Here is a 21,814-nt window from a genome sequence, read left to right as displayed (position 1 = left end):
GACGTCATGGCTCGTGGGAAAGGCGAGGGAAGGAGAAGAATTCCTGAGTTTAGCGGTGTAGGGAAAGAAACAGACATCGCCACGGCTTCCCCTTACGTACCACGAGCTCTGGCTATATGTGGCATACTATGCGATGGCCAGTAATTGTAGCTCAGGTTGGTGGAGGTGCAAGTCCTTCCCCTGTTGTAGGCTCTGTGGTGTCTGCAGCGAGGGGATTGCAGAGTGCTATACCCCCCAGACGTTGGACACCCTGTGGGTATGGTTGAGTCGAACTCACAAGCCGTCGCCGGCTGGCTGGGCCTGTCAGAGTTCCGGAGCCCTTGTTGACCCACCACCGCCAAGTTGGTATTTAATCTACCAGCCGGAGGAAGGGTGAACAGCTGGTTGAACTGTGCGTCATCGGCCCGCGCCAGAGATCGAACCTGGACCAACCACACCCAACACAGAGGCGCTGTTTCTTGGTATTTACGAATGTTGAAGGTGGCTTGATGGTGGAAATTGTTCGTTATGGCATTGGTATACATTTGAAGCCAACGCGATATTTACGGATGATACATAGCAGCATCTTCATTTCATTCTTGGTTAAAAAACAAATTGTGTCGGAAAGTAGCGAAAGATGTTCACATGGGATTGGCAAGCGACGCGTTGGATTTCTCCATTCATTCTGGGAATGGTCAGCCATTTTATAATCTGCTAGGCCGTGTCTGGATAGGTTGGGTTTGAAAGATCAGGTTAGGCGCCTTCATTAGTTAGATTAGAGATGTGTTGGGTGGGGCGCCGCAACTCGTTAGGGTTAGGTTAAAAAGAAAAAAAAAAGTTTATGGCGGGCTCCATAAGTAATTAGGTTGTAACGGGTTAGAGGGCGCCTTAACTGGTTAGATTGGGTTGGATGGGCGCATTAACAGCTCAGGTCAGGTTAGAACGTGTAAAGTGGTTAGATTGGATCAGAGAACTGTTGCGTCAGCTCCCTTAACTGGCTAGGTTAGGTTAGTACATACAGGACGGGCGCTTGAACCCAATTGCTCAAGTTATGTGATGTCAGCACTAATTCCTCGTTACCCTTACCTCGGCCATGGTGTTCAGCTGCAGATGGTAGTGGGCTATGGGTAGGTATGATTAGAGGGAGAGGCTGTTAGGTGATCATAGTGGTTGCGACAGCGTTGTATGGTCGAGAATGTGGTTTGTGGCAAAGATATGCTTACTGTTGGCTGTGGATATTGTTGTGGAGTCAGCGAACGTGGTGGGAGGTTGGATGGTTTGGTATTAGTAGTAGTAGTAGTAGTAGTAGTAGTAGTATCATTATTGTGGTGGTAGTAGTAGTTGTAGTGATGCTGTGGTAGCAACATTATAACAGTGGAGGGTTGGCTCTGTTGGTTATCCATACAATACTGGCCGATCACAAGTTTGGACTATTCCTCCAATATTTAGAGTAAGTTATTATTGCTTCTTGTTGATGTTATTATCCAGTTGTTAACCCTTTGATCAGACGCGTTTTCTACCCAGTCTGTTTTGAATTTGTTGATTTATCAGTTTGGCCCACAATAAACTTTATGATCTTTTTTGTTTCTTAAAAGAATGTACCGCCCCGCCTTGCGTGTTTCCTTAAAAAAAACATGCAACCTCGTTTTCTTTGCGAGATAAGAATCCCAGGTCGACAGTTACCATGGTAATGAGTCGCCACACACGCACACACACACACACACACACACACACACGTAGAGCATGACCCGCTTTTTCAGGTATGGTAATTACATCTCTAGATAGATAGATATATAGATAGTTAGATAGATAAGCTCACGTGAAGAACATGTGATTCAACCTTTAAGGAACAGAGCCTTACTAAACCGTCTGTGCTCCATTCTTTGAAAGTAATATACAGGAGGGGAGGATATCGCCTCCCGTTTCCGCCCCTCTTAGTCGCTTTCTGTGACACAGGAGATAACGTGGGCAATATTCTCTTTTACCTGTTTTCAGTATATATATATATATATATATATATATATATATATATATATATATATATATATATATATATATATCATACTAACCTCCACCAGTCAGGATCGAACCCAGGTCCCCAGCGTAGGAGGCGGGAGCACTACTGTTAGTCGTGCTCCCGCCTCCTACACAGGGGACCTGGGTTCGATCCTGGCTGGTGTAGGTTAGTATGTTATATGGTAGTACGCGTTCATATACACTTTACGTATATATACGAATAAAGTGCATATGAACGCGCACCTTCATAGAAGATACAAACCTCCAACAGCCAGGATCGAACCTGGGACCCCTGTGCAAGAGGCAGGCATGCTAACCGCTAGGTTATGGGACTGTATAATAGGAAACAACTATTCGAAATAGTACTCGAATACCATTCGTCTCACAATGGTGAGCAACGGGGTCTATACTTGGTTGTTTCCGAACAGACGCACATAGCCAGCTGATAGCGTTTTACCGAACCTAACTGTACAACGCGGAGGTATATGAATACGAATAAAGTGCATGTGAACGCGCACCTTCATGGAACATACAAACCTCCAACAGCCTGCCTCTTGCACAGGGGTCCCAGGTTCGATCCTGGCTGTTGGAGGTTTGTATGTTTTACGTATATATATATATATATATATATATATATATATATATATATATATATATATATATATATATATATTGTATATATATATATATATATATATATATATATATATATATATATATATATATATATATATTGTCATGGTGAGCAGTAAATCATATTGTCCAGTTATTAGTGAAAGTATTGATTATATTAAAGAATGGGGGGTGGGGAATCCACTAGATCGATTGCCTCACATTTCTAGTTAAGAGTGTCATGGTGGGGGAAAGTACGTGGTGCTTGTAAGGAAGATAGTTCAAGAGGAGGCCCATGGAGAGCAGCCAGGGGGGGGTTGGGGGTATTATTAGCCGGGTTATTGAGGCGCCAATCTCGTATTTGGAGGAGCGCGCCTGGTGTTGTGGGGGGGGGGGGGGAATGGTGGTGGCAGACGTGGAGCAAGGTTGGGAAAGGTCATTGTCCGGGGGGTGAGTGAGAATGGCGTGCTTGTGGTAGGTTAAGGCTGCTTGCGCGGCGGACGCCCCGTACGCCAGCCAGGGCCCGCGCACCACTGTCTGCTTGCCTGAATGGCGCGGGAGTGGGGGTGGTGGTGGTGGGTGTGCCAGCGTTGGAAGGGGGAGGAGGCATGACGGCGACAGTTGCTAACTCTCGCCATTGCTTTCCTCCCTCCCTCCTACCAAAATTTTTGTTCTAGTTCATGGTTTTGCCGCGTTTGCTCCCCACCTCATCTTTTGTAGCTCTCTCTCTCTCTCTAGCCAGGGTTCGGGCCAAGTAATTTGGTCCTGCTATATCGAATGTGCATAGGATATCAATATAGAATATACAGCGATCCATTAGTCTTCTATTCAGTGTGTGAAATGAGGAAGTTAAACACTTGTAACTCTTTCTACTGCGTGTGTTGGTGATGGTCGTGTGTAGGCATATACACATTGTACTGGTATGAGCTCCTAGTAAGGCTATAGTGTCGTCGCCTGAAGCTAGACTTGGGGCAAAATGATCCCTATGTTCTGCAACTCCCAGGCCCCGCTCTGGCGCGCATGATTTCGCCCACCGTCTGGCAATAAAAGCTCTGCTTTCATTCAGGGTTTCAGGCATAAAGAGCGGGAGCGTGTGCTTGCAACCAGTGCATGAAAGAGTTGACGGGGGGAGGGCGGAGCTAGCGTATGAGGGTGGGACCTGCATGTTGGGGGAGGGATGGGGTTGGGGGAGGGGAGATGCGAGTGCTGTGTGGGAGGGGGGGGCCGGGCTAGGGCAGGGGGGGGGTCGGGGAGGGGAGGGGGCTTCGTGCCAGCCAACCCGACGCACATGTTGCCATTATGTAAGATGTTTTTAAAGAGCGAGTTGCCTGTTGTTGTTGCTAGGGAATAATTGTGGGGGCATGGCCGCCGGGTGTCGGTGGCGGCCTTGTTACTGACTCTTTACACACTACTACAAACAGCATTTGATGGGTCGCCATGACACCTCCGCATTGCCTCTCCAACAGACACACACACACGCTCGCCCACCGCCAAATCTCATACCTTTTTACAGTTTTCCGCGGCAATTTCCCTCGTTTGTTGGAAATTATTGTATTCGTTAGTGTCTTGCCGCTTCCTACAAGAAAAAGAAAATTATCTAAGCAGGTACTAAGGGAGGGGGGAGGGCACCCATACTGGTTTTTTCTTTTTTTTTTCACAAGATTGACGGTTGTTTTTATTTATCGTACAGATCGGACTTGTCTGTGTAAATACAGTGGTCGGGTATGTGGCTGGTGTGGCCGGAAACCTGTTTTGAGTGTAACCACAGGATCTACACATACATGTATGGACACATACTCGCCTGTGAACACATCCAAGGATTGAAACTTCCATTGTCTAACATATGGCCACCAATTTTTGCAAACACGGAAGTTAACAAATCCCTTGCGCTCGCACACACACACGCACGCACACACACACACACACACACACACACACACACACACACACACACACACACACACAGAAATAGGGCGTTTCTGATGTAACCCCTCACGCTGCAGAATAATTTCACCTACATTATGCACGGCACCACATCCCTGACATAATTTAAATGAAAAAAAGTTCCTCGTTTTGTATCCGGTTTTTATGTGGTGGGGCATTTCTTCATTATAGAAATTTTTAACCCTGTATCCTTTTATCTTGGGTTAGTTTAGTTTATTATGTACTCTAGTGTCTTCTGCTGCTGAAGTGCCCATACATACAGCTTCATCTGTAAAAGATAATAAGAAGGTTCCGCTCGCATTTGTGTCCGCTTGGTATAAGTGAGAGCCACTGGGGACTCGAAGTATATATATATATATATATATATATATATATATATATATATATATATATACATATATCGTTCAGGCGGCGCTTCTCAATTTGGGTTCCGCAAAACTATTTTATTTGATAATATTTTTCGATATGTATAGCATGCCCTATTTTCATGCATTCCCTTGATTTGATGGCTTCAGAGTGTAATACATGGTACCATTATCAATACCTCTGTGTTTCTCATATGATTTCGTGTGATGAGTTTTGTGGGGCGGATGTCAGTTTTCGAAATGGCTCTACACAGACTGAAAGGCTTCGAAGGCCTAGCCCGTCTACGGGAACTTTAGCTTTTGAATTATCGACGCAAAGAACAACCATAGTTTCATTTTTTTTTTCCCCTGACATGACTAGGACTACGTATGGAAAATTTATCTGAAGACATGAAGAAGTTGCAGATAGGCTGTTAGTAACCGAGTCTTCTCATAGGCTGTTAAAGAATATCATGGTTTTGTAATCGTGAAAAGTTCTGACATCCCCTTACTGTGGAATGTGAGAAATAATGGGTAGTACAGAATATCAGGCAGAAACGGACATCATCATCCATCATCGGATTTCGCAATGGCAGGCCGGCTTATTTATCTTTTTGGAAAACAACAGTAATGAAACTGATATTCCCCTAAATCGAACATTTGCTGCGTTCTAGCACGACTTCGCCTTTCGTTCGCAGAGTTTGAAAGTGTGCAAAGATCTTTCATGGCAGGCATTTTTCCTCTTGCTCTGCCGAGGATCAAAACTAGCGGGAACGACTGAAAACACCAGCAGAAAATGTTGAGCATAATTTACGTTTGGAAAATCCTGGAAGGCATGGCTCCTAACCATACTGAAAAGAAATACTTCCGAATTGACGTAAGAGGCGTGGAAGGTTGAAAGGAATACTACCAACATGAAGCCAAGAAGATGCAGGAAACCAAATACATGATAGACTCAAAAAATAGCACAAATGTTTATCACATTGCTTGCAGCGAATAGAAACCCTATGTACGAGCTAGGCCTGCAGTGGTTTCGTAGGCCTGCAGCCGCGGCCGACAACAGCCTAGCCATAGCGAACCAGTAGAACAAGATAGGAATTTGGTCTCACCTGTGGTGGAAGAACACTTCTAATGTTTCATATATATATTTGTGAGGTGGTTTAAGCCTTCCGTATTTTTCTTTTGAGCTTTTGGCTACCATTCCTGTTCGATGTGTTATCTATCCATGCTATGATAATCCTGTGTGTCATCTTAGAGGCACAGTAGTTTCAACACTCTACTCCTGACCCAGTAGTCCCCTCTGTCCTGCTGAGGCGCCTGCAGCACTCAGGAAGCTGGCCACGTCCACCGGTCGGGGCCACACAGGTCATAAAGTTTTGTGATGTATGTTCATGTGTGTGTTGAGAGTGCTTGAAGTGAACGTGTACTTTTTGGAAATAGATTCTCTGATGTGTGGCTAGTTTTACGTACACCTCTTGTAGAGAAAGGATGTAAGTTTACAATGAAATAGTCTCGGCAACAGATAAAGATACAGCGAAGTTGTGGAATTATCCATTTGTATGGTACATGGAGGGAGTGTTGGCAGCAGTTTTAGCAGATAAAGTTACTGAAATGGTGTTGGCAGCTGGTGAAGACAGCGAATTGGTTAGGCAGGAAATGAAGACTGAAATAGTTTCTGTTGCAGATGGAGATACGGTGAAGTAAGTGTAGATCGCAATTGGTAGTTGCATATCAAGGCACAGTGAAACTGTAAGCTGTGGATAGTGATGCAAAGGAATAGAAAGATGAATAGGGAATACGAAGTAATATGTTGACAATGAGATCAGCGAGCCGTTGTTGGTAGATGAGGTGACAGTGAATGATCTAGCTGTTAAGAATTATATACAGTGGGCGAGGATGATTTAATCAGCTCTCTTAAATAGGTGAAGACAGGGAAATGATTAGTACTAGGTGAGGATTTGAAATGAGGATGTTGAAGTTGAGTTAGTAAATGATAGTAATGGAGAGAGGCATTTAGTGCAGTATCTGAGAGGACAATGAAATGTTTTAAATAGATGAGGATATTGAAATGGTGTTCATAGTTTTGAAAATATGAAGGAGGGTTGAAGTGAAGTGGAATGGAAGTGAATAAGGGGATAGGGAATGGGTTTGACAAGAGACTACAAAGAAGGCTTTAGGATAGGGTAGCAAATGGGAAGGATGAAGGCAAGAGGCGAGGATGGAGGGAGAGGGGATGAGTGTGGGGATAAAGACGTGGGTAAGGGCAGGAGATGAGGGTAGTGAGGAGGAAGGGTGCAGTGTGGCAGTAGGTCGTGAGCCAGGATCGATAATCATGATGCAACTGTAAGACGATTTTGGTCGTCTAGCAGCGACCTCTGCTACCTACGGGATACCCCCCCCCCCCCCCCCCCCCCCCGCCCATGTGTAATTCACGTTTTACAACCTCGTACTCGTGAATCAGTCGTCTGGTCTTCAGTGTATCCATGTAGGTCTGGACTCAAAAAAAAGAAAAAAATTTCAGAGAGGGACGATATATTTTGAACGGGAACGTACGTACTGGCCATACACATCTTTGTTAGTTCGTATTTTTCGGGGGTCGTTTTGAGCCCCCTTTTTTTTTTTCTCTCTCTCTCTCTCTCCTTTATGATTATCTTCTTAGCCTACTTTTTTTTTGAGCCCCACATTTAGCGTGACTGATACGCAAGAAACCCTCGACCTTGGGTCACTATGTTTTCACGTGACACGATAGTCCCAAGACTTATCGGTGATATATGGTGGAAAATGATAGACGAGAAAGTCTGCATTGAGGGCAGTAGACTTTTATGAGATGGAATGTTGTCATAGAGCAGTGCTAACCCCTAATCGTACATTACTTTGCTCTAGTTACTTAGGTTCCTTTTTTTTTTATTATTGGATCATTAGGTTAATGAGTTAGTATTATAGTTGTATGGGTGAGAGATTGGTGACGGTGAAGCAACGGCAGAGCGGGAAGCCGACTGTGGTATGGAGGAGAGGCGGGCGGCCCCGGCCAGCCAGGAGTCAGCCAAGCCGTGGCAGGCCAGTGTCCCGGACAGCACCAGAGCGAACGCACACAGGAACCGCCGCAGCTCACTATAACCCCTCACCGGGGGGATCTCGCCCCATTGACTTGCTCGAGCATAACTACATCAGCCAGGAGACGCCCTATCACCTATCGGCGTCCAGATAATAATATTTAAAGTGGGGAGTTGTGCAGTATAATGGAAATAATGCAGCAGGGTACAAGTCATTTAGACGGTCGCTGGAGGCCTCACATTCTTCCTTATAGCAACCATGGAATGACCCTACCCACCTTGCATGACCACCTTAGACACCAAATGGTCCACCATCAGTCGGAGCAGCGCCAGGAACAGCCAACGGAACACCAGCAGCTTCATCAGTCAGAACACCAGCAGCAGCTTCAGCAACTTCAGCAGCGCCAAGACCAGCAGTTGCAACAGCACAGACACTTAGTCAAACAGGAACACCGGCACCAGCTAAACCCCCAGTCCCAGGACCATCCTGCACACAGAGGGGGGCCAGCAAGCACAGCACACCATTCGAAACAGTTGACGTCCCTTGCTCCATTACACACATCCCCGTCGGCGTCGCCCTCAACGCTAACGCCCACGCCTTCCCCAGGTGAGCTATTACCGCCCACCCTCTCTTAAAGCAGTACGAGGATGTAGGGCCCTTGTGAAGATGTGTATTGCGCGAGGTTTTGTGATTAGTGTTGAGGTTACAGTGGTTTGCAGGTTACGAATTCGACCACTTACAAGGTCAAGAGACTCACCAGGAAGGAAGCTTGGGACACATGTAGCCGACGGATTATTAGCGCGGCATTTGAAGCCGTCAACACGGAGCGTAAGACACCGAGTGCAGACCAACAGGATGTGATTGATCAGACTGTACAGTTTTTTGAATTTGTGTAAGATTGAAAGGTATATTACGTGCTGTTCCTTAGATTGCCTGCATGTCGATGGAAGTCCGGTACATCATGGAGTCGTACATGTGGCACAGATGTGATGGATTCGTGTTTAGGCATAAACTGGGTGAATGAGTTCGTGTTTGCCAGTATGGCTAGTTTATCGTTATCATTTTGTTGCTCAGTAATGATTCCAATCGCATTCAACATTCTAGAATGCTTGTTTTAGAGATAGCCCATGGTAATTCCCGAAGCGAGCTTTCATCTCAGTTTTACTTGAATTTAAATGTAGAGCAGGTTAAGGGTTCTTGTTTACGTTATTGTGGATGATTAGATTCACCTTTACGCATAGGGAACAAGTAGAAACTATGAGAGGCTATGTTGGCAGGCAGTAGCTTGGCCGCGATCTGTCTCCTCACTCAGTATTCGGCTGGGGCGGCTGTTGCCAGGACCTGTCGTTGTACTATCTGCCGTTAGTTGCAAATCTCCCTATTATTAAATGTATTCATCCACCCGCGACGTCATCTTCACTTACGCAGGTGATGTATGTTATATTATGGTTGCCATCGTGTGCCAAGTACAAGTGAAAGTCGTGGAAATTTTCGTTTTAACGTGGGTAGCAATTGGTGGCGAAGATCAACATGGCGCCTATTCTATGGACACCTACGATTCGAAAGTCATAGTTGTTTACGAGAGATACACGTGTTGCAATGGAAGAAGAATGTAGTTTAGGTTAATATGATCAATATTTTAATAGTATGAAGTACAAGGATACGAAAATACAAGCAAAAAAAATAGTTACACGTGATTTTGTTTACGGTGCAATGTGATTGGTTGTGTGGTGGGAGTCGGGACAGGAGGTGCCCGAAGCATGATAACTACTGGTCCTGAGATTTTTGAAAACCGCATTTCTGGTATCTTCGGGGTACCGTAACCATACGGTTAATGGTTTCGAAAATTTCACCAGAATGAGGAAACGTATGGGAATGACATGTTTTTTGTGGATGTTATGGTCGTGTTTATCAGCTTTAGCAATGTTGGCATTCGATATTCGGTGCCGTGCGGGCGGCTTTACCCCTATTATGTAACTGCGCACTACGCACGTTGCCACATCTACTGTTCCCCTCTTGATATACTGCAAATACCATTTGTTATCCATACCGTAGAATTCAGTTAGCGGGGATCACATCTTCATTTCAGCTGAGTCAGGTCGGGTTGCTGTAAAGAGAACGTAATGTGGTTGATTCAGCCCCATAGACAGTATGGTTGACCTTGGGACTCCCTATAGAATTGTCCCACAAGGAAGTGATGGGGGGGTGTGGGGGCCGAGGCCTCTGCACATGGGAAGGTTGTATGGTATTCTCTGCATTACCGCCTAACATATGGGAGAATTATTGGCTGGCTGTTAGTAATTCGAAGTTTAGCGGAGGATTTGGAAGTTTACGCTGACCCTCACTGCCACCGACTTGCAATGCAGGTTAAAGCTTATGTCTCCTCAAGAATCAGCCTTCCTGTATATTTCACTGCTTGGTCTATGATGGCTAGTCTTGTGTGGTGTACAGGTTACCCCCAAGATGGATAGGGAATCATTTTTGTGGTATCTCGAAGTGGGGCTCGAGATATTTTTGTCGTAGATTTGACGGAGGTGAAGGCCGCGATATGGTGTCTGATGGCTGAGCTGATTAAGCTTACACCAGTGAAATGCTGAATCAGTCAGCTTTAAAAGAGGGCTCTGTTGGGAGCATTCCCATGCAAGTTTCCCCATAGGTTCCATGATTAAAACCGCGTGCATGAACTTACAAACTCAGCACCAACTTCTTTTTTTATATGAAGGATTTCGAGTTTTATAAAGAGAACTCGAGCAGGATATCTTGACGTGTTAGGATATACGTGTAGATCCTGGCCTTTCTTTAGTAGGTTCTTCTCAGGTCTGGCCGCACTTGCTAGACCAGCAGGAAGGGAGCCGTTTTGAAGCCAGGGTGCTTTTTATACCTCAAGGTTGGAGGTCCTGCACATGTTGCTAACCGATGGTTCTACGAAACCAGTTTGGTCTGTCCGGAGACACATTTGACGCCTTTGGTCCTGTACCATAGGTGAGGACCTTGTTTATTAAAAACCAGTTTGTTCGATTTTTTTCCCTCATTATATATACCAGCTGAAAAACCTGGGGGTACCTGTCACCCCCATCCTTTTCAGGGTAGCAGAGTAAGGGCACGTTAGACAGGGGTTGTACTTTCCTGGTACTGGGTGTATATCGATCAGGACTTCTTTAAGAGTGAAGCTCTTCGGTTCTTTGTATGGTTTTAAAATTCTAATGCTGTTGTGCTACTGTTGCTGCGTTTCCTAGGCTATCATTGCTATGGATACACCCTATTAGCCCATCGCATGGATTATGTTTCTGCCTGTGTAACATTGCATAGTTACTTATACAGATAGCCACAAAATTACACACACACACACACACACACACACACACACACATATATATATATATATATATATATATATATATATATATATATATATATATATATATATATAAAGGTTCTGTAGCGTGTCAGTTTTTAAGGGCCAATGCTGAAATTTTCAATAAATCGTTAAGCTTTACTTTACCTTATAACCATTTATACTTTGTTTCTGATTGGTTCGAATTATAGGCCTATCAACTGCTATGGTTAATATTAAGGCTATCAGCTGTAGGCTATTTGCACCTGCCAAAAATTAACACCTTCAGGTGTTAGAAATAATTTTATGCGCGCTCATTAATCATGTGGCCGATGATTAATGTCTGTCATTTTGGAATGAATGTGTTAAGATTGCTTCATTTACCTTCATATAAATAGGTGCACCTATGGGAATAGACTCTCATGGCCTTCAACGGATCTAACCCAAACAGAAGCATTTTTGTTGCCTTTGGATTTATAATAATTACACTCAAAACAGTTTTTCATCTTTTTAGAAAGATAAAAGATGTATGATGAAAAAGTATCTTTAATTTCTTTATGGTTTTTGCTGCTCTTCAGATAAAGATTAAAGCGACGGCTTTGTTAAGGGAAGGGTAATGGATCTAGAAGTGATTTGTATCTGTTGGAGCTTTGTATCTTGCAGGGGGGGAGGGACCTTGTGCCGATATAAGTAGCCCATTCCGGCTTATTTCGTAGAAGAAATGATTATATGGTAGTTTTTTTTTTTTTTTCTTTTTTTTTTTTCTTTAGGGCTGTAATTTAGGTAAACTTGACATGCCTGTCCGAATGGTGCTGAAGCTCCCCATTTGAAGTTACGGATGAGCAGCTGCTGGTGTGGAGATGTATAGCAGCGAACAGCTGTGCCAGCAGCTCGCTTCACCTGCATACCAACCCCTACCTATCTTAGGCACCTCACTGCCATACTCATATATGTTTAATGGTAAAGTTTTCATATGCTTTTTCGTAAAGAAGTAGATATGGATGCCCTCGTAAGCGCTTCATTATATAGCAAATTTTTGGTTATATTTCTGAAGCTTTGGTGTTCTGGAGTTCTTGACCTAATTCACCGCAGCATATCTTGATTAGACGTTTCGCAGATTAATCATCATTTCTCTCTTGTAACCACAGTTTGATGAATAGCCACGTTCTTAGTGGTCCTTTACCTACGCAAGCTTCTTATTATAACGTGAAATGGAATTGTACGGATGGATTTAGCGTCGTGAAAAATTCAATCCAGTAATCATGGCTTTATTCTCGTGAGAAAAGGGGGGCTCCACATTCACGGTATGGTCAAGGGCCATCAGTACGCGCCAGTTGTAAGTGGTTGATGCTATAGATAGATGGCCCACCATCCTGTTCGTGTCTCAGCGTCGTGGCAACTGACAAAACGACGCTGAATGTGGTTACCACACCCCGTGGCTTGTACCATGGCGAAACATAGATGCGGAAGGACTTCGATACACTACGGTATGTGTAAGGGGCCTCCGTCATACGTATCTTACCGTGCACCTGTGGTTGGCTTCACCACGTCACACGTGAGGCTCCACTGTTGCCATGATGTCATGTGTAGTTTGGTCGTAGATGAAGCTCGAACTCTTGAGGAACAACAGATTGTTATTGCAGTTATAATTCATTTGACGGAATAAAATTGTCCTTTGTGGTTAGAACGGAAAATTGTCGATAGTTTTATCGTACTGTAAGATTTATATATAGATGACCAGAATATAGATATGCAAAATTGGTGTGATTAGATGGAAATATTAAAACGGATTGGGATTTTTAGGGTATTTTGTATTTTATTCTATTCATTGCCTGGTTGGAATATCCTTCAGTTATGCTCTACATATGATCAGACGACATGTACAGTTTAACTGATTATGTGTGGCGGAGGGGAAATAGCTGATTTGAAAACGTAAACTTTGGGTGACCAGTGTGTGAGTAAAACACGAAACTTTTGTTTGAAAACGTACCCGCGATGGGGTATGGAAATATATACACCCTTGGAAATAGTCTATGAGCACGATACAGTATAAAAGAAACGAGCCCCATGGTACTAATAATACACTTGTAAGTCACTGATTTATGTGTGTATATTTCCACTCTATGGAGAACCGTGGTTGGTAACCGCGGCCATCTGTGTAATGGCGGAGGGTAGCCAACAAGGACGCGTGCAGATTTATTTTCTTTGATTGACTGTAAAGGCTTTGGATCGACAGTTTTCGCAGTTCCAAAAGGTGTAGTGGTGTAATAATATTATTCATGGTCTTTGTTCAGTGAAGAAGTGCTTGAAATACATTGAAGAAATTAAATGAGGGAGCAGCTTGGATGGATGAAGCGAATCTGGGCGCGTTTGCTTGAGAGTGTGTATTGCTTCGCCAGCTTACACCCGTTGGGGTAGGTGATGCATAACTTCTGTAATTTCTGTGTTTAACGTTTCATTATCTCGTCTGGCCTTCGTAATTTCCTCTCAGCTCTATGGGGCAGTACTATTGTGGAGGCCTCTGCGTGACGTCACATCCGGGAAAGTCCAAGTTCGGTCGCCATGTTTTCTGGTGAACAAGACGTTGCAGGTAGCGTCTTTTATGTAGCGTTGTATACACAGACATGTGTGAATACGAGTATAGGTTACAGTCAGATGTATTGAGTTGGATGCGTCGCCTTAACGAAGTTAGTGTCCCAAACTACGATGTGTGTGTGTGTAGGAGGGGCTGTGACACCATCCCATTATTAGCGAAATGCCCCATAATTATGAGCGGGGTCCGAAAACAGAGCTTACGGCGGTTGATTTTAATATCCATTATAGCATGTGACTTTTAATGTTGTTGCTTGTCAGTGTAAACATCTTATTAGGGAAGTACTTGATCCCTATGTGGGTTGGATGAGTGTAGCGAAATAGTGAACGTAACATAGTGTTATATGAACCGTCTCTGGAACGTTTATCTGTTGTGTTTACTACATATTTAGTCGAAAAATTTGAACGATTGGATACTCCTCTGATAGTCGCCATCTCTGTTTCATAGTCAAGAACTGGTAAACAGATTGGCAAGGGCTTCGTCGACACACTTAAGGATTTTTGAGCACGTCCGTCAGTGCAGCATGTGTGGTGCTTCTGCATAAACCTTATACATCGTGTAGTTTCCGGGTTGTGATTGAAGAGGAAGGCTAGTCCAATGGATGGCTTATACGGTCTAGAATCAGCAAAGCATGTGGCAGTCCCGCCTTCCCCCGGTCGGGACAGTAAATAAACTTTACCTACTTGTAACACAAGGCCAAAATGGCACCCATTTTGTAATTACTTATTTGTGTTGCGCCGGGAGGGAGTTATACACGCTCGAGGGGGCCCATCTCTTGAGCGTTCTCTGCTACCATGCAGGCTTCTTCAATGTTTCTTCGTTTGTCGCGTTCACTGTTTTTGTATTCTCTTATAAGCTCCCTCGAAGTTTGACTAAATTCAGTGGTTTGAGAAGAAAATGGAACGTCGGATGGGCCATTAACGTGTCTCTGAAAATTCCTTGTCATTGTAGGGTTAGTACCTTCTCCTCCTCAAATATTTGTAGGCCAGTCTACACTGTCCACAACGCACACATGGCCCTGTGCTGTGGCATAACACCAGCTCTCACTGGGTGAGATTTCGCACATCCATCTGTTGGATCTGAGGTTGATGTTATCTGCCGTATGCTCGCCATTTCAGTACGGCTTCTTGCTAGTCCTGCAGGATATGGTTCTTGTATTCGTGCCGTTAAAGGTTATATGTGGGAATTATGTATGCCTCTGTTTTAACCGTATGTCGGATAGGTTTGGAGTTTTGCTTGCGTGCTTCAGAGACTATTTGCTCAGTGAATTTGGTGTTGTGTAGTGAATTGAATCTGTCGTATACAAGGGGTGACGTGGTTTCCGCCAAGTACATGACGCAGCCGGAGAAAACCACGGAAAGGTCTGTGGGGACTGGTTGTGGATAGGGGGGGCCTGTGGTTCCGGTGCATTATTCACAACCGCTACAGAATGATATGTCAGCGAATGACGCCCTTTTCTTTTTCTTTCTTTTTTCGTCTGCTCCTGGCGCTACCTTCTCAACGCGGGGAACAGGGAACAAGATATGAAAGATAAGTGACACGGAGTTGGTTGGAGCTTCCTCAACCTCCACTGTTCGGTCTAGAGTCAAAATTGCCTTGATGAGGGCCATGTCTACTAGCCTGATTTCCTACATCTGGTCCACGTGGAAGTGCAGAGTAGCAAGTGTTAATGCACTTTAAGGAAACTTTACAGTTGTTTTTCTGATTAAGTGAGGATTTTCCCCATTTTGTTCCATCTATTTGCTGGCTTTGGTGAGACAGACATGAACTTCACACGTATGTATATATTTACCTTGTGATTCGTATACGTTACCTCTGCCCGTGAGTAGGTTCCATTAGTACACTTTTGGTTTATAGTTTGTCTCAACAGCGAGGATTTGTTTGTAAACAGGTAAGGGTAATATTAGGTTTCCCTGTCCATATATATATATATATATATATATATATATTGATATATGTGTTTGTGTGTTTTCTGAATGTCTTGTTGGATTTTGCTGTAGTGACATGCGAAAAGGACCATTCTTTTAGCTTTTAGATTCAAGACGGCTGAAGATGAATGTGATGGGTGATTGAAATTTTTTTTTTTTCCGTAAAAATTTTTTTTAGGGGGTACTCTAAACGGAAATGAAAAGGATGCCATTTTCATACGAATTCGTACAGTGAGTTGCTTTTCAGTGGCGGTGCAACACTAATTTGTCTTGACCTCTGGATTATAGTACTTGTCTCGTGAGAGATGATTTTGTGTGTGTGTGTGTATACAACTTAGTCTCGTGAGAGATTATTATATGTGTGTATGTATAGTACTTTGTGTCGTGAGAGATGATTGTGTGTGTGTGAGTGTATGTATACTACTTAGTTTCGTGAGAGATGATTGTGTTTGTGTGTACGTATACTACTTAGTCTCGTAAGAGATGATTGTGTATGTATGCTACTTGTATTGTGAGAGATGATTGTGTGTGTATGTATGTATGCTACTTAGTCTCGTGAGAGATGATTGTGTGTGTGTGTATATGTATGGTACTTAGTCTCGTTGGAGATGATTGTGTGTATGTAAACCTACTTAGTCTCGTGAGAGAGAGGATTGTATGTATAGTGTGTACGCTTTTTTCAGCTGGTATTCTTTCTGCGTAGTGTATTCGAGGTTCATCAAGTAATGCCATACATCCTTTGAGGCTACTCTTAAGGAGAGAGAGAGAGAGAGAGAGAGAGAGAGAGAGAGAGAGAGAGAGAGAGAGAGAGAGAGAGAGAGAGAGTTGAAGACTATAGGAGTCGTGGTTGTCTTTGGCTGCTCAGGTTGAACGTCACTTATTGCCCTACGGACATGTATTTTGATTTTTGATTTGCAATGTTTTGAATACCTTTTTTGCATGGCTCATGTGTTACTTGATGGATTATCATTTTTTTTTTTTTTTTTAAATAGGACTTATTTTATGTTGATGGTACCTCTAGTTTGGTTGTTGAGTTTTCCTCATATATTGATTTTCCTGCCTCGGTCGATTCTTTTTTTTCTTTTGTTTTTTGTTTCATGGGACCCGTGTGTTTGTCTGTTGTTTTCGTTAGATATCTTGTGTTAACACTGCATAGGCCTTGGAATGTTGAAGGACCGGCCTGTTTGTTGTTTCTGACCATAATAGCATTACATTTCCGGCTGTTTAGACAGATGTTTCGTTCAGTAGTTGTTTTACGTTTTATTCGTGATGGGATGAATTTTCCGTTCGTGTATTTTTGTCCACCTCCATACACAGTGTTCACTCATACTTTAGTTGTACCACGTTTATATCGTTATGCCTCAGGACTGTTTTTCAAAAGAGATTTTTAAGGTTATTAGACCGAGTGTGCAACTGCGGGTTGTGGCTCCGTCGTGAGAAACCGGTAGATTTATTCAGGACGTGTCAAATGTCACTTTGCCTGTTGTGGAATGTCATCGCGTATCACAAGCGAAATGTCCACGATTATCCGCGTGGGTCGAAAGTCCGCAATCTAGACAGGGCGATTAACCGAAAATCAGCTATCCTCAGAGGTTGATGTTGCGTCAGACGGTGTTTGTCGCTAGCATGGAGGCCATTTTGAAGAAACATCTTTTTGTTCTAGAATTGTCTTAAGGTGAGCTTTAGAGGCAAGGCAGTTGTAAGTGCTAGTTGTCAAGTTTCGGGGGAGAGTTTTGCACTTGTGTTGCCTTGTCTTTATAGGCGTTGGCCTTTGTGCGTGTCTGACAGCCGGATGTTTGAGTGCCCGTGTGTGTAGCTTCAGGTGCAGGTGTGGGAGCCAAGTGTTTCAATGTCTCATTGCCGGCATGGCCTTCAGTGCGTGTCTGGGAAACCACCTTAGGTGCACTTGTGGCTGGACATGTCTTTGGGGGACCACCAGATGTTCAGCCTTAGATGCAGGTGTGATCAGACGTGTCTGAGGACCCACCAGGTGTTTAACCTTAGATGCAGGTGTGACTGGACATGTCTGGGGAGGACCCACCAGGTGTTTAACCTTGCGTTACCTTGAGGAGGAGTTGTACGTCGGCTGGGCCCTCTTCTCCCCGGCGGAATAATGGACCATTGTATGTTGATGTCCCCCCCCCGACTGTCACGTTTGTTCGGCGAGATAGACTTGGGTGTTTCGCCATCGTACTTCACACACCGCAACTGCGTCCGGTAGCAGTGAGCCACGTTTTTGTACGCCCTCGTTTCAATCAGAATTTCTCTACTTAGTCTCCCAAAGATTCAGGATGTAACTTTGAGCCACGTCTCTTCCACACAGATATGAGCTAGTTTAACCACCTCTTGTGGCTAAACCTTTTTTTTTTTTTCAGTTGCTCGGGTAAGGGGTGGAGGAGGGGAAGGGGGTCTGTCTTGTACACACGGTCCGTTGTGTGTTAAGACAGAGGAGGCGACAGAAGGCCGCGTTTGTGACGCTATCTCTCCAAATCGCCCCCCCACGTGAAAGCATCAGGACCACCTGACCTCTTACAGGAGTCACACACACAGACCCGACGCTGTTGGTGTTGATACACACGTCTTGCTCACCCCTCCCTCCCCCCTCCTCCTCACGCACTGACGAGACGCACTTCACTACGCCGATCTTCACCCCCCTCACCTCACAAACATGGTATACATACACACCCCATCAGTTCACTCCAGTTGTATGTGCCACCTCACACACGGACATCATGAGGTTACTCTATTAGTAGCCATCTCTCTCTCTCTCTCTCTGTCTCTCTCTCTCTCTCTCTCTCTCTCTCTCTCTCTCTCTCTCTCTCTCTCTCTCTCTCTCTCTCTCTCTCTCCCGACGATGTACCCATCAGGTTACTCCAGCTGTAACTACTACTCCCTCTCCCACACACACACACACACACACACACACATGGCACCCATCATTACCTACCTTGTTGGTACTGCCTGGTTACCCCAGCATGAGCCGTCCCCAACATGGTATCCATCAGGTTACCTCGAAGCAGGAGCTACCCCTCACACATGGTGGCCATCACGTTACACCCATCAGTTAGGTACCCGGGTTCGTGTGTGTTTCTGCTCACGAGGGAAGGAACTCCAGAAACATCCAAGAGCATTGCACGAAAGATGTCCTGCGTGCTGCCAGGGAGAACAATTACTGTCTTTCATGTTAGTTTTGTAAATTTTTTGTTACTAGGTTTGGCCAACTGGGAGTGGGTGTTTCTTTCGCATTGGAATGTATGTTGTTGGCGTAACAGTGACCAAGTCGAGGGATTTTTCTTTTTAGTGATTTTTGCTTGTTGTGGAGTGTTGATAGATGTATGTAGTTTAGGGCGTGTGAAGTAGTTAGGTGATGTTCTTTACTTTCTAAAGGTAAGGTCTCAATCACTAGGCGTTGTTTTGTATCAGCTGAAGGTAAAAGTCTGAAACAGTAGATGAGGTTTTGTTAGATTGTCTTTTTCTGCAATTCTTCACTCCGCAGATATTCTTTGTGTCTTTCATGCATGAAGCTCTGAGAACGTCTTTTTTTTCATTAGGACTCTTGGTAGATATCCGGTCGTAATCTGTGTACCATTAAGGGGTTCAGTACAGAGTACTAGATAAGACAGTTGCTCCTTTCCCACCACACAGCCGGTACACACAGTCCCTCGCATTAAAAGACCTCTTTCTTTTCCATGGGTTCGATCCTTTGGCACCCTGTGAGATCTACCATAACCCCTCATCCCTCCGCCCCACGTTAACCTCCCCCCCCCCCAACACACACACACACACACACACACACACACCACATGATACTCATCATATCCCTCATAACAGAGCCACAGTCAGATTCTCTCACGTGTCCTGGGCTAGGCTGGTGTGAGGCAGGCTGGAATTATACGCTCAAAATAATACAAGAAATGATTTCATGACGTTTGTACCGTCATCCTTGACATATCAACACCCCTTCTGTGATATTGATGTGGGACATTGAGTGTGGAGTTCATAGAAATGAATGGGGAGTCAGGAAGGCAGCTGAGGTCGGCCCTTGCTTCTGTGGGGAGTGGGAAGGCAGCTTAGGTCGGGACCTGCCTCTGTGGGGAATGAGGAAGGCAGCTTAGGTCGGGACCAGCCTCTGTGGGGAGTGAGGAAGGCAGCTTAGGTCGGGGACCAGCCTCTGTGGGGAGTGAGGAAGGCAGCTTAGGTCGGGACCTGCCTCTGTGGGGAGTGAGGAAGGCAGCTTAGGTCGGGACCTGCCTCTGTGGGGAGTGAGGAAGGCAGCTTAGGTCGGGACCTGCCTCTGTGGGGAGTGAGGAAGGCAGCTTAGGTCGGGACCTACCTCTGTGGGGAGTGAGGAAGGCAGCTTAGGTCGGGACCTGCCTCTGTGGGGAGTGAGGAAGGCAGCTTAGGTCGGGACCTGCCTCTATGGGGAGTGAGGAAAGCAGCTTAGCTTAGGTCGGGACCTGCCTCTGTGGGGAGTGAGGAAGGCAGGGCAGGTCGGGACCTGCCTCTGTGGGGAGTGAGGAAGGCAGCTTAGGTCAGGCCCTGCCTCTGTGGGGAGTGAGGAAGGCAGCTTAGGTCGGGACCTGCCTCTGTGGGGATGAGGAAGGCAGCTTAGGTCGGGACCTACCTCTGTGGGGAGTGAGGAAGGCAGCTTAGGTCGGGACCTGCCTCTGTGGGGGCGAGGAAGGCAGCTTAGGTCGGGACCTGCCTCTGTGGGGAGTGAGGAAGGCAACTTAGGTCGGGCCCCGCCTCTGTGGGGAGTGAGGAAGGCAGCTTAGGTCGGGACCTGCCTCTGTTGGGAGTGAGGAAGGCAGCTTAGGTCGGGACCTGCCTCTGTTGGGAGTGAGGAAGGCAGCTTAGGTCGGGACCTGCCTCTGTGGGGAGTGAGGAAGGCAGCTTAGGTCGGGACCTGCCTCTGTTGGGAGTGAGGAAGGCAGCTTAGGTCAGGCCCTGCCTCTGTGGGGAGTGAGGAAGGCAGCTTAGGTCGGGACCTGCCTCTGTTGGGAGTGAGGAAGGCAGCTTAGGTCGGGCCCTGCCTCTGTGGGGAGTGAGGAAGGCAGCTTAGGTCGGGCCCTGCCTCTGTGGGGAGTGAGGAAGTCAGCTTAGGTCGGGACCTGCCTCTGTGGGGAGTGGGAAGGCAGCTTAGCTTAGGTCGGGACCTACCTCTGTGGGGAGTGAGGAAGGCAGCTGAGGTCGGGCCCTGCCTCTGTGGGGAGTGAGGAAGGCAGCTTAGGTCGGGCCCTGCCTCTGTGGGGAGTGAGGAAGCCAGCTTAGGTCGGGCCATGCCTCTGTGGGGAGTGGGAAGGCAGCTTAGGTCGGGCCCTGCCTCTGTGGGGAGTCAGGAAGGCAGCTTAGGTCGGGACCTGCCTCTGTGGGGAGTCAGGAAGGCAGCTTAGCTTAGGTCGGGACCTGCCCCTGCAGGGAGTGAGGAAGGCAGCTTAGCTTAGGTCGGGCCCTGCCTCTGGGGGAGTGAGGAAGGCAGCTTAGGTCGGGACCTACCTCTGTGGGGAGTGAGGAAGGCAGGGCAGGTCGGGACCTGCCTCTGTTGGGGAGTGAGGAAGGCAGCTTAGGTCGGGACCTACCTCTGTGGGGAGTGAGGAAGGCAGCTTAGGTCGGGCCCTCCCTCTGTGGGGAGTGAGGAAGGCAGGGCAGGTCGGGACATACCTCTGTGGGGAGTGAGGAAGGCAGCGTAGGTCGGGACCTGCCTCTGTGGGGAGTGAGGAAGGCAGCATAGGTCGGGACCTGCCTCTGTGGGGAGTGAGGAAGGCAGCGTAGGTCGGGACCTGCCTCTGTGGGGAGTGAGGAAGGCAGCGTAGGTCGGGACCTGCCTCTGTGGGGAGTGAGGAAGGCATGGCAGGTCGGGACCTGCCTCTGTGGGGAGTGAGGAAGGCAGGGCAGGTCGGGACCCACGTTAATAACCTCCCTTAACGACTCATCAGGAAATATCTCACAGGACACGCTCGCTCACCACCGCCTCCTCCACGGCCCAGGCTGACCTTGGGAAGGTAGGAGG

At 46.0% G+C, this 21,814-nt stretch overlaps 1 protein-coding gene across 12 annotated transcripts in view; it reads left to right on the top strand.

Moving 5' to 3' along the window:
* Window positions 1-21,814, top strand: part of LOC139762708 (thyrotroph embryonic factor-like) — a 258,351-nt gene that overhangs the window by 168,788 nt on the left and 67,749 nt on the right. For 3 of the 12 annotated variants that reach the window (XM_071687702.1, XM_071687701.1, XM_071687699.1), the window contains exon 1: window positions 7,941-8,555. The exons of 6 other annotated variants lie outside the window; for them this stretch is intronic. In XM_071687702.1, coding sequence (XP_071543803.1) covers window positions 8,135-8,555 — 421 coding nt within the window. In that variant the 5' untranslated portion in view covers window positions 7,941-8,134. Of the gene's footprint in view, window positions 1-7,938; window positions 8,556-9,243; window positions 9,378-21,814 lie in introns of those variants that run through there. 3 more of the 12 variants (XM_071687700.1, XM_071687704.1, XM_071687710.1) reach the window with 3 other exon arrangements.

Source organism: Panulirus ornatus, chromosome 44, assembly GCF_036320965.1.
Source record: "Panulirus ornatus isolate Po-2019 chromosome 44, ASM3632096v1, whole genome shotgun sequence".
NCBI classification, from domain to species: domain Eukaryota; kingdom Metazoa; phylum Arthropoda; class Malacostraca; order Decapoda; family Palinuridae; genus Panulirus; species Panulirus ornatus.
This window is presented reverse-complemented; position numbering and strand designations above follow the sequence as displayed.